Below are 13,523 nucleotides of genomic sequence, written 5' to 3'. Positions count from 1 at the left end.
ATTCTGTTGTTTTAAATCTGTTACTATATTTTAAATCTTTGCACTGCTTTTATTTTGGTTTATATTTTATTTTATACTGTAGTTTTAAACTTTTAAACTTTGATATTGTATTTTTCATGTTGTATTTTATGGTTTAATTCTTGTGAACCGCACAAAGACTTCAGCTATTAGGCAGTATAGAAATGTAATAAGAAAGAAAGAAAGAAAGAAAGAAAGAAAGAAAGAACAAGGCTTCCACCAACAGGGCCATTATACACATACTATCAGATTTGTTTTCAGCAGCTTTTAAATGCTTTATCCAGCTTGTCTTTTCAAACGCTCCTATATTTTAATTATTCTTTAATTGCTAATGTTTTTCCTTTTTTCACATTTTTTCTTCAATGGGATTACTCCATTAAAAAAATCTCTGTACTATTGTGACACTTCTTTTTATAGCAGGAAAGGTTTGTGTATCACTATTTGATTTCCTAGGGTTTATTTTGCACTTGTAGATAGCCGAAATTTTATTTTTCTCCACTTAAAAGGTATTACACACTGGCTCTGAAAACAAACAGTCTGCAAACTCTCTTCCCAAGGAAAATAAACGAGCTGATAGTTGGCGTTGTACTGCAGTCTGTTACTGGCATGGTATATGATCAGCAGACCATGTACATTCAGAAAATCTTTCCATGTGGAGCTTCAGAGCCGGCAGCATTATGGTGTTAAAGAAAGCTTAGTGAGCTGTTGTATTTCGGCATCCCTTGGCTCCTCTGTAGTTGTTAATCCTTTTTAAACTGGCAGCAGCAAAAACATTCAGACAAGGCTAATAATTCTGTGTAATATATAGTCACATATAGTATGTAGACATTTTGGCATGCACCTCTAGCAAAATCTGTGCCTATACATGCTGTAGTACTTGTCATCACCAAAAGAATAAACTGAAGATGTAACTATATCAAAAATTATTTTTCTGTTTGGAACTTCATCAGTGTGATCGATACACTTGTGAAAGAGGGGCTTGTTTCTTGATAATCGTAGTACTTGATGGCAGGTTAACAGCATTTTAATGAATACAACATCTGCAAAGTATAAATCCTATTAATTCCTGGTCTTGTGCTCCATATAGACAATGAATGATTTTGATTACTTAAAACTACTTGGCAAAGGCACTTTTGGCAAAGTTATTCTGGTCCGAGAGAAGGCAAGTGGGAAATATTATGCAATGAAGATTTTGAAAAAGGAAGTTATTATTGCAAAGGTATGCTTATATATTTAATATAATTTTACTTGTAAATATACCTATATGTGAAAATAGCTTATTTTCACCTCTATAAATGCTATATGATGATGACAAATAAGACAAATCCTGAAAGTTGTTTATCTACTAACACAGTAGTAGAATTATTTAAGAGTAAATTATTAATGTTATTAATGATTTAGGGCACAATTCTATGGGTTGTGCCGTTGATTATCATAAGCCCCCAAACTTGGTGGAGCAGTGTGGGTGGTTGCTGCCCCATCCTCCTGCCCTGCATTTTTTACTAGATGGGCTTTTTTGCCTGTCTAGCTAGGTCATTTTGGAGGGGGAGGGAAGGAGGCTGGCAGAGACTCAGGATAATGCATATCCTGGCCTCTCTAGTCTCCTCCCCTCCCCGCCCACCAACCCCCCCTTCCCCCCTCTCCAAGGTCAAGTTCCCAACCTTGGAGGCTGCAAAGGGGAGGAGGTTGGATCTGCAATTCCCCCTTCTGATGTAGGAGTGCTGTCTCCAACCTCGGATCAGGAAATTTGAATTATGCTATGGCCCCTCAGACGCTGTCTAGGGGCCATAGGATTGCTCCCTCTGTGTATAACCACTGATATTATTACAATAAAATTGACTGATTTAAAAGTAAATTCTCATGTTCTCTAGTGGTGATTTGCCGTGATCATGACTTCTCAAACAGCTAAAGCCATTTTTTTACCACTCCAGCTCCCTTACTTATTGCTGCAACCATGTGGTTTGTTTTTCAGAAGCAACCATGCCACTAGCGAACATATGAAGGACCTTAACACTTATACACAACAATCTGTCTATGAATAGGGAATTGTGCACATTTCCCACTCAGTATGCACACTCTCAACAGCCCTTGGGGAATGTGCATATCTCGACAGGTTTGTGTATGTTCTCTGGGCAGCATGCACTTTCCACAGTAAATACGCGTAGTCTCGAAGAAACATTCCATTGCTTTCTATCTCTAATTCAGTGGTGGGCAACTAATTACCCACAGGCCTGTCTAATTTTTTGCAACCTACACCTTCCCCTTTTGCCAATCAGTTGTGCAGCAGGGAAAAGTGGACATGTCTGCAGCCTCTTTTTCCCTGCTGCTCAAGGAAAATCACCACCTGTGTGCTTGTATAAAGCTTAAGAAAGAGGTTAATAGCAGTGTGGGGGGAGTGATTTACCTTGGGATTGCAGGGGAGGGAAGGGTTAAACCTCCCCCACACTGATCAATAGGGGACAGCTGACCAGTGGGAGAAAAGGGAACTGGGATACAGATAAAGTTGTGCAGTTGAACACATACACCATCCATCCATCCATCCATCCATCCATCCACAGGGCGGGGGGCAGGGGTGAGAAAGAGAGAGAAAAAGAGAAAGAATAGGGTGGTGATGATATTCACCCTCCCACCCTCTCTCTCTCTCTCTCTCACACACACACACACACACACACACACTTCCCATTCATCCTCTCTCTCTCTCTCTCTCACACACACACACACACACACACTTCCCATTCATCCTCTCTCTCTCTCTCTCTCACACACACACACACACACACACACACACGCACTGAATGGATGATTGGAATGGTGGTAGTGGTGTCGGGTGTGTGTGTGTGAGAGAGAGAGAGAGAATGGATTCATCCCCCCTCACCACCTATCCAGTCTTTCCCACAACTTAGCTGTGGATAGAACAGCTGAACAGTGGGGAAGAAGGGTGTCTGTAGAGTTTCACTGTTCATCTGATTGATGGAGAACAGCAAGAAAAGGTAGTGGGGCTTCAGATAAAGATGAACTTTAGCTGCATCACAGCCTCCTTTCCTCTGCTGCTCAGCTGTTCCCTGCTGAAACTGAGCAGCAGGGTGGGTGGTGGGAACAGGAAAAATTTCCTTAGCCTTATAGCAGTGTGGATGGAGGGTGTAATTTTAATCTAGATTGTGGGGGGAGGGAAGGGTTAAACCTACCCTCCTCCATGATTCCCCATACTACTCAGCTGATCAGGAGAGAACAGCTGTGCAGCAGGAAAAGAAGGCTGCAGTCACCCCCTTTTGCGCCCTGTGAGAGGATATGCCACCAATCACATAAAATTATGAGGACTGCATGAGGCTTGTGGGCTGCAGATTGCCTTCCTCTGAACTAGAGATAAAACAGGGTTCCTCGAGATTTTGCATATTGTCTGTAGAATATGCATATTGCCCAAAGAATGTACAAAATGCGGTCAAGGTATGCACATTCCCCAATACCTGTTGGAGACATTGGGCAGTATCCAGTGGTGTCATTCCACAAACTCAAATAGTGCTAGTTGTGTTTTGTAAGACATCGGGTCCAATAAACGCCAAGCCTAGAGTATTTACATGGCACGCATAGGGAGAGGTTGGGACCAGTTACAGCCTTCGCCCATAGCATCATATTTATTTGCTCAATGTGTATCCCACCCACCTTTCCACCAAATGGTACTAAAATGTATTATAAGGGTCCAGAGATTTTACTGGCATACCTCACTGATAGTATTTTTTTTTAAATAATAATTTTCCAAGGCATGGGGCTGGGGTGTGTGTGTGTGTGTGGAGACTGGACAACTCTCCCAAGGTGGCAAGTAATGGATTTCATAATTCAATTTTAAAATGTGTAGTGCCACTGTAAATAAGATATATTGAAGCCATAATGTTATCCCAGCTTTGTGGCAAAGTTATTTGTTGTAGGCAGATGTTTTGAATGAAAAATGATATGTAGTTTATTTTCTTGATACTTTTGAGTATCCCCCTCCCTTACCCCTTTTAAATATCTTGAGTTACTCAGTATTTAATTTTTTACTCTTTAGGACGAAGTGGCTCACACACTTACAGAAAGCAGAGTACTGAAAAACACTAGACACCCCTTTTTAACGGTGAGTAAAGGTAATTAAGGCTGCAGTCCTGTACTCACTTCCCTGGGATATACATCTGAGAAGATGTGCATTGGATTGCTCTGCACGGTGATTATTTTAAATGTAAAGCTATATAGGCGATAAAGTCAGGTTTTGGAGTTCTTTTGGAATGAGAAGAGAAATGGTTTCCAATGCATATAGAAGAAGAACATGGCCTTCTCTCTGTCCCATCAGCCAGGACAGCTAGACTGGTGGGGACGAGGGAGAGGGCCTTTTCTGTGGTGGCCCCCACTCTGTGGAACTCCCTCCCTAGGGAACTCCGTCATGCCCTTTAATGAGCTTCCGTCGTGCATTAAAAACGTTGTTGTTCAGGCAGGCATTTGGGCTGGGTTAGGGTATTTTAGAAAATGTTTTTATTGTAGAATTTTATTGTTTTAAACTGTTTTTATTGTATGTTGTACATCGCCCAGAGTGGCTGGGTGACCAGCCAGATGGGCGATTAATAAATTTAATAATAATAATAATAATAATAATAATAATATGATGGTTTTTAGCAATGAATTTCTGTATTTTTTATTGTGGGTTTATTATAAACTGCCTTGGAAATTTTGAATTGAAGGGCACTATAGAAATGTTGGAAATAGCTAAATATTCCACTAGTAAGCAAGGAATAATTTGTGTGGCTTCAAAATCTCACATATTCATTATTGTGTAATAGCCTGATAGTATCCTTTAGGGGATACCCATTTAGATCTCTTGTGGCCAGATGTAAAAGAGGGCAGGGTTCCTACACCTTTCATAGATGTGTAGAAGAGAGAATTTCAGCAGGTGTCGCTTGCATGATGAGCTACCCCTCCTGACATTCCTTTTTCTTCATAATTATTGGTATGCCAGTAAAATGTCTGAACCACTAAAATATGTTTTAGTACCATTTGATGGAAACATCGGATACACACTGAGCAAAGAAACAGGATGCTATGGGCTAGGGCTGTAACTGCTACCAACCTCTCTCTATGTGTGCCATGTAAATACTGTAGGCATGGCATTTATCAGTACTGATATCTTATGCAAAAGAGGACAGGGCTCCTGCACCTTCAATAATTCTGTAGAAGAGGGAATGTCAGGAGGGATATCATGCAAGCTTCACCTGCTGAAATTCGTTCTTCTACACAACTATTAAAGGTGTAGGAGCCCTGTCCTCTTTTGCATAAGATATCAGTTCTGATAAATGCCATGCCTACAGTATTTACATGGCACACATAGGGAGAGGTTGGTACCAGTTACAGCCCTAGCCCATAGCATCCTATTTCTTTGCTCAGTGTGTATTCCATGTTTCCATCAAATGGTACTAAAACGTATTTTAGTGGTTCAGACATTTTACTGGCGTACCAATAATTATGAAGAAAAAGGAATGTCAGGAGGGGTAGCTCATCATGCAAGCGACACCTGCTAAAATTCTCTCTTTTACACAACTATGAAAGGTATAGGAACCCTGCCCTCTTTTGCATAAGAAATCAGTTCTGATAAGTGCCATGCCTAGGGTATTCACATGGCATGCATAGGGAGAGGTTGTGACCAGTTACAGTTTTTGCACCTCGTCACCCTATATAGAGCATATGACATAAACAAATGTACAACACCGACAGTATTGTAGGCTACAATTAGTAAGAGTATATCTGACTGTATTCTGGTTGACATATAAAATGTATTTCATTTTAAATAAATTATATCCTGCTTTTCTTTTAGAAAGATAATCCAAAGCAGTTTACAAAAGTAAAATGAAAGCAATGGATAATGGATTGGATCGTGACATCCCATGACTGGATTTTCACTCATGCAGTGCTCAAAGAAAGGTGTTTTCCCCCACAATTCCCTTTATAGCTCCTGCACCTCCGAAACTCTGTTCTTGAGAATGGGAGGTGGAGGCTGTAGGAGGAAGGGGGAACTGGTGAAAATCACTTCCTCTCTGGCTTCTATAAGTGGAAGCCTGAGCCAAGTCAAAATTAAAACTTGTAAGAACAAACATATTAAAAGGGTAACCAATAATATAATCTAACATATTCTGGAATAACAACAAAACCATTGGCACACAACAACAAACTAATTTAAACTAAGCATAACACTATCAGCAAAAAGCTGTCGACTCCACCCCCACCCCTGCCACCACTCAAAGCCTGTTGAAACAGCCGAATCCTGAGGAAGCTTTTAATGAGGTAGTTAGGCAGACTTCTTTAGGGAAGGCATTCCACAATGACACATCTTTGGCCTTGACATTTCATTTGGACTATTTAACCAGACACCATTCAGTTGAGTGTAATTGGTTTCAAAGTTTAGGTTTTATCTGATATCAAACGTCATCATCATTCCCTTTATTTCCACTTCAAGTCTTGCTGTTCTTATGGAGCTGTAACCATAATGGCAACACTCACGCACAAGAGGGAAATATCACCTGACTCAGGATAACTTTGAAATTTGCCCCTAAACTGTTTTTAAAGATCCTAAGGGGGAGAACCCCAAAAGCAGCCCTATGGACTAAAAAAACTTGACAACTGGGCAGGTTGATGATGGAATGGAAAGGCTAGAAAAGGGAGGAGGAAGGAAGATTTAAAAAGGGTCAAATGAACAATTTCATTATCTGGATAGTTCATTTCCTGGTTCACACTAAGAAGCTACTTTAAAATGTCTCCAGAGACAGAAGTGAGAGCTATCCATAGAAATCAATAGAGAAATCCAAGCTTTTAATATCGTTGGGATTGTGGTTTTAGTTTGTGTTAGTACAGGGGTTCTCAAACTTTCTATCCCCAGGGCCCATTTGAGAGAGCTAAAAATGACTGAGGCTCACTAGTCACAAAATGGTGACAGATGGAGGTGGAGTTTGGCATAATCAGCTGGCAATTGCTAATATCATTTTATATTGATATCTAATTCCTCTTTGAAAATTGCTAAATTCTTTGTCACAGCTATTTCCATGTAGCAGTGAGTTCCACGATTCGGTTTACCTTAAGTTAACTACAGACATTGGCTCTGAAGGTATCATTAGTCAGCCCGCCCGCCCCCCTTTTCAGGAATAATTTGCTGATCCTTGGCTATAAGTCTGGCTTTCCAGTATGTTGCGCATGGGAACCAATGTGCCCACAGACACCTCTTTTCGTGACCAGCAGGCTCCCTGCCTCTTCTGATTTTAGTTTTATTTCTTAATATTATTTTAAATCATTTTTTAATTAGGAGATTGTCATGCTGCAAAGCAAAGTGCTTCCCTTTATTTGGGTTCAAAAGAGTGGTTTTGTATTTTGGAGCTCAGACATTCACCTCTGCCTTGAACTTAGGTTCTTGGGCTACTATTCAACTAGTCTCAACAGTTTGCCTCTGGGAAACAAGTGTTTTTTGTGAGTGGCCATGCCCACCATAGCAACCATTTTATGAATGAGCAAGCCTCTCCATGGCAGCCATTTTGTGAGAGTACCCACTCTCTCAACTTTCCAAAAGTGCCCACTGACACAAAAAGGTTAGGGACCCTGCTCTAAGTAGAGAAAACTGTTTATTTTATATTGTATTTCTCCTCCGCCATTTGCCTCTCAGAGTATTCACCCCTTCTCCTGTCACACTTAACTTGCACCCTATCCCTAGCAGACAGTTTCTTTCATCCCTCCCTTCTGCAGCTTTTATATTCCCTTCCTCCTATAACAGCGTGCTTCTCTTATCTCCTTCCTCTTTATTCCCAGTTCTTAAAATTATTATTATTAAAAAATATTAGCCTTGCTCTCTATAATCAACTGCTGCTGCCACATCTGCCTATGTAACATGCATGATGTGGCCATGGCACAGGTCAGTCAAGTGAAGAGGCACTGGGCAGTCTGCAGCACTGAGACCTGCCTGAAGGTTGGCTGAGACCCATAGGTGGGTCCCAACCCACAATTTGAGAAGCGCTGTGTTAGTATATTCAGGAGGAAAACCAGAAAAAAGTACCATTGCAAGTACAGGCCAGCTCAGTTGATATGTATAACATGGCTAGTTTGGGGAATTCTCCTTGCAGTTCCATACATGTGAAGATTTTTGTGAACAAAATAGTGAGTGATTCTCAGTTATGAACAAGTCCTGAGTAAGCACCAAAGCAGCAGGACCTACATGAACAAGAAGTAAAAGTACAGGTGCATGTCATCAAGATACTTATGATATCTGGCTCCATACAAAGTGTCTTTCAAGGCAGCTAAAAGCTTCAAATAAGTGTGTGTGCCTCCTGTTTAAGTTTTGTAATTGGTTTGTTTGTATAGTTTAAGACCTTTTTTAAAGTATTTTATGTAAGCCGCTTTGGGAGGGCTTTGCCCTGAAAAGCAGCATATAAATACTGGAATTAATTAATGAATACTCTTGTATGTTTGCATTCAGCTGTTTCCAAAATACATTGAGCATACTGACAGGTGATTAGAAAATATAAGGGAAGCAACTATGAAAATACTTCTGAGTTTTGCTATGTTACAAGTTCTAGGAAGTGTTTGACTGATTGATAGAAGCCCTATTCAGGTGTTATAATAAGTGGGGAAATTCACCACACAAGCAGGAACAGGTCTATGCTGAGTAGCCCCACCCCCTAGTATTGCATTATGACGTAACTCTACCCATAGGCATTCAAGCATACAACGTGAATGCCTGCAGTGAAGAGGCCCTCGTATGTACAGCTGTATGCACATAGGCTTACACGTGATTTGGAACCCTGGGTTTCAAGTTGAATGGAAGTGTATGTGTGTACAGTTGTATGCGTTAAGGCCTCCCCTGCTGTATGCGTGGGTGCCTATGGGTGGATCTGCATTGTGACACGACGTTAGGGATAGGGTTACTTGTCACCTGCTTGTGTGGTGAGTTTTAATAATGCCTGAATAGGGCTAATGATATACTGATATTACAGGTCCATTAACTTCCTTTTCATCAGAAGTTAGTGCTTCAGCTAGGGATGTCCATTACTGGGAAATCCAGCCCTTTTTGGGCTCACTGGATTTCCACAGCACCCCCAACTCAGCTTGCATTTACGAGTCGAGCTGTGGAGTTTTCCTGAAATCCTGGAACTTTTTTCAGGTTTTTTTTTTTTTTGCATAAATAGAAAGTTGCATACCTTGTCGGGGCGGTGGGGGGGGGGAGCTACTGAAAGCTTGGCAAACTCCACTCCCAGAAAGACTGCCCCAACATCCTTAGCTTCAGCTCCATTGAAATCAACTTTCCAGCCCCTTCAAAAGTACACTTCCTTTTTTATTTCAGCTGAGATGTCTTTGATAGTTTTTCTTATAACTTTTTAAAAAAATTAAAATGCTTTATTCTTCTAGATTATCCATGATAGAAGTATATGATTAATATAGTAAAAGTTTGCACCAGGAATGGTGACTTAACCTTCAGAGCTATTTTCATGAAGTATTAGTTTCACACCCCATGTTTTACACCCCATTGTGCTGTTTCAGTCATGCCTTCTTGGGTCATATTTGACCTTTGCTATGAGTTATTGACATTCAACATCACAGTAATTCAAGTCTATGCCCCAACCACTGAGGCCAAAGAAGCTGAGGTTGATCAGTTCTGTGAAGACCTACAACACCTTCTAGAACTAACACCAAAAAAAAGATGTCCTCTTCATCATAGGGGATTGGAATGCTAAAGTAGGAAGTCAAGAAATCCCTGGGATAACAGGCAAGCATGGCCTTGGTGTACAAAATGAAGCAGGACAAAGGCTAATAGAGTTTTGCCAAGAGAACACGCTGATCATAGCAAACACTCTTTTCCAACAGCACAAGAGGGACTCTACACATGGACATCACCAGATGGTCCATATTGAAATCAGATTGATTATGTCCTTTGCAGCCAAAGATGGAGAAGCTCAGTAAAAACAAGACCAGGAACTGACTGTGGCTCAGATCATGAGCTGCTTCTTGCAAAATTTCGGCTGAAATTGAAGAACGTAGGGAAAACCACTAAACCATTCAGGTATGAGCTAAATCATATCCCTTATGAATATACAGTGGAGGTGAGGAATAGATTTCAGGGATTAGACCTGATAGACAGAGTGCCTGAGGAACTATGGACAGAGGTCTGTAACTTTGTTCAGGAGGCAGCAACTCAATCCATCCCAAAGAAAAAGAATTGCAAAAAAGCCAAGTGGCTGTCTCAGGAGGCTTTACAAGTAGCTGAGGAAAGAGGGGAAGTGAAAAGCAAGGGAGAAAGGGGAAGATATATCCAACTGAATGCAGAGTTCCAGAGAATAGCAAGGAGAGACAAGAAGGCCTTCTTAAATGAACAATGCAAAGAAATTGAGGAAAACAATAGAATGGGAAAGACTAGAGATCTTTTCAAGAAAATTGGAGATCTCGGAATATTTTGTGCAAAGACAGGCATGATAAAGGACAAAGAAGGCAGGGACCTCACAGAAGCAGATGAGATTAAGAAGAGATGGAAAGAATACACAGAAGAACTATACAGGAAAGATCTGAATGTCCCTGATAGCCATGATAGCGCGGTCACTGAACTTGAGCCGGACATCCAAGAGAGTGAAGTCAAGTGGGCCTTAGGAAGCATTACTAACAACAAAGCTAGCGGAGATGACAGTATTCCAGCTGAACTATTTAAAATCCTAAAAGATGATGCTGTTAAAGTGCTGCACTCAATATGCCAACAGATTTGGAACACTCAGCAATGGCCACAAGACTGGAAAAGGTCAGTTTACATTCCATTTCCAAAGAAGGGCAACGCCAAAGAGTGTTCAAACTACCATACAGTTGCGCTCATTTCACATGCCAGCAAGGTTATACCCCAAATCCTACAAGCTAGGCTTCAGCAGTATGTGAACCGAGAACTACTGGAAGTACAAGCTAGGTTTCGAAGAGGCAGAGGAACTAGAGATCAAATTGCCAACATTCGCTGGATCATGGAGAAAGCAAGAGAATTCCAGAAAAACGTCTATTTCTGCTTCATTGACTACACTAAAGCCTTTGATTGTGTGGATCACAATAAACTGTGTCAAATTCTTAAAGAGATGGGAGCACCAGACCACCTTACCTGTCTCCTGAGAAACCTGTACGAGGGTCAAGAAGCAACAGTAAGAACCGGACATGGAACAACTGATTGGTTCAAAATTGGGAAAGGTGTACGACAAGGCTGTATATTGTTGCCCTGCTTATTTAACTTATATGCAGAGTACATCATGAGAAATGCAGGGTTGGATGAATCACAGGTCGGAATTAAGATTGCCGGGGGAATTATCAACAACCTCAGATACGCTGACGATACCACCCTAATGGCAGAAAGTGAAGAGGATCTAAAGAGCCTCTTGTTGAGGGTGAAAGTGGAGAGTGCAAAAGCTGGTTTGAAACTCAACATTAACAAAACTAAGATCATGGCATCTGGTCCCATCACTTCCTGGCATATAGAAGGGGAAGAAATGGAAGCAGTGACAGATTTTATTTTCTTGGGCTCCAAGATCACCGCAGACGGTGACTGTAGCCATGAAATTAAAAGACGCTTGCTCCTTGGGAGGAAAGCTATGGCAAACCTAGACAGCATAGTAAGAAGCAGAGACATCACCTTGCCGACAAAGATTCGTATAATCAAAGCTATGGTTTTCCCAGTAGCAACGTATGGCTGTGAGAGCTGGACTATAAGGAAGGCTGAGCGCCGAAGAATCGATGCTTTCGAACTGTGGTGCTGGAGAAGACTCTTACGAGTCCCCTGGACTGCAAGGAGGTCCAATCAGTCCATCCTAAAGGAAATCAACCCTGAGTGCTCATTGGAAGGACAGATCCTGAAGCTGAAGTTCAAATATTTTGGCCACCTAATGCGAAGAGAAAAGTCACTGGAAAAGACCCTGATGCTGGGAAAGACTGAAGGCAAAAGGAGAAGGGGACGGCAGAGGATGAGATGGCTAGACAACATCACCGATGCAATGAATATGAACTTGAGCACACTCCGGGAGAGAGCGGAGGACAGGAAGGCCCGGCGTGCTATGGTCCATGGGGTCATGAAGAGACGGACACGACTTCACGACTAAACAACATGAGTTATTGACACATGGTTCATCTCTTCAACTTTTTGTTTCAACTGTCTTCAGAAAACTACAGAAAATTCTGGAGACTCATGTCTTTATTCAGATCTTTATGTAAGATCAGAAATCTGTCTTCATACTACAAGGAGGAAGGAGTAAATATTGTGGGATAAGACTATATCTTGTCTGACACTCCTTATTCTGTCTTCACTACAGAAGATATAGGACGGATACCTGTGCCTGAACTGATGTTTTCAGGAAGGGAGACTGAGGAACTGAAGCAAATAGTGGCATCAAAAGATGAAGTTCTCAACTTCATTTAGAAATTGCAAGTTAATAAATCACCAGGCCCAGATGGTATCCATCCTCGAGTTCTTAAAGAACTCAAATATGCAATTGCTGATCTTCTAACCAAAATATGCAACACGTCCTTAAAATCAGCCTCTGTACCAGAGGACTGGAAGTTGGCCAATGTAACACCAAAGTCCCACACCAAAGACTCCTGAGCACACTTAGCAGTCATGGAATAAGAGGACAGGTCCTCTTATGGATCAGTAACTGGTTAAAGAACAGAAAGCAGAGAGTAGGAATAAATGGTAAATTTCCCAATGAAGGGAAGTCAATAGTGGGGACCCACAGGGGTTTGTATTGGGACCAATGCCTTTCATCTTCTTCATAAATGATCTGGAATAAGGCGTGAGCAATGAAGCAGCCAAGTTTGCTGATGACACCAGATTATTTAGGGTGGCTAAAACAAAATGGGATTGTGAAGAGCTCGAAAAGGATCTCTCCAAACTGGGAGAATGGGCATCTAAATGGCAAATAGGGTTCAATGTAAGCAAATGTAAAGTGAAGTGATGCATGTTGGGGCAAAAAATCCCAACCTGATGGGATCTGAGCTAACGGTGACCGACCAAGAAAGACACCTTGGGGTTGTGGTGGACAGCTCGATGAAAATGTCATCCCAGTGTATGGCCTCTCTAAAATAGGCAAACTCCATGTTAGGCATAATTAGGAAAGGAATTGAGAATAAAGCTGCCAATATCATACTGCCTTTATACAAATATATGGTGTGACCACACTTAGAATACCCTGTACAGGTCTGGTCACTGCACCTAAAAAAAGATACTGTAGAGCTGAAAAAAGGGCAGAAAGGGGCAATTAAAATGATCAAGGGGGAGAGCAACACCCCTATGAGGGAAGGTTCCAACAGCTGGGATTGTTTAGCTTGGAAAAAGGGTGGGTAAGGGGTACATGATAGCAGTCTACAAAATTATGCACGGTATGGAGAATGTGGATATGGAGACATTTTTCTTTCTCTCTCATAATACTAGAACCTGGGGTCATCCCATTAAGCTGATTGGTGGGAGATTCACACAGCACATAGTTAAACTATGGCAT

At 41.3% G+C, this 13,523-nt stretch overlaps 1 protein-coding gene across 1 annotated transcript in view; it reads left to right on the top strand.

Annotated features, from left to right (window-relative positions):
* AKT3 (AKT serine/threonine kinase 3) overlaps positions 1–13,523 on the top strand; it is a 232,442-nt gene that overhangs the window by 166,503 nt on the left and 52,416 nt on the right. The window contains exons 7-8 of the mRNA XM_084828246.1: positions 1,106–1,237; positions 4,061–4,126. Coding sequence (XP_084684372.1) covers positions 1,106–1,237; positions 4,061–4,126 — 198 coding nt within the window. The remainder of the gene's footprint in view (positions 1–1,105; positions 1,238–4,060; positions 4,127–13,523) is intronic.

The sequence above is a fragment of the Heloderma suspectum genome, chromosome 1 (genome assembly GCF_057233095.1).
Source record: "Heloderma suspectum isolate Gila_16-S chromosome 1, 16-S_ref, whole genome shotgun sequence".
In the NCBI taxonomy this organism is placed as follows: domain Eukaryota; kingdom Metazoa; phylum Chordata; class Lepidosauria; order Squamata; family Helodermatidae; genus Heloderma; species Heloderma suspectum.
Note: the sequence above shows the minus strand (reverse complement) of the source record. Positions and strands in the feature narration are given on the sequence as shown.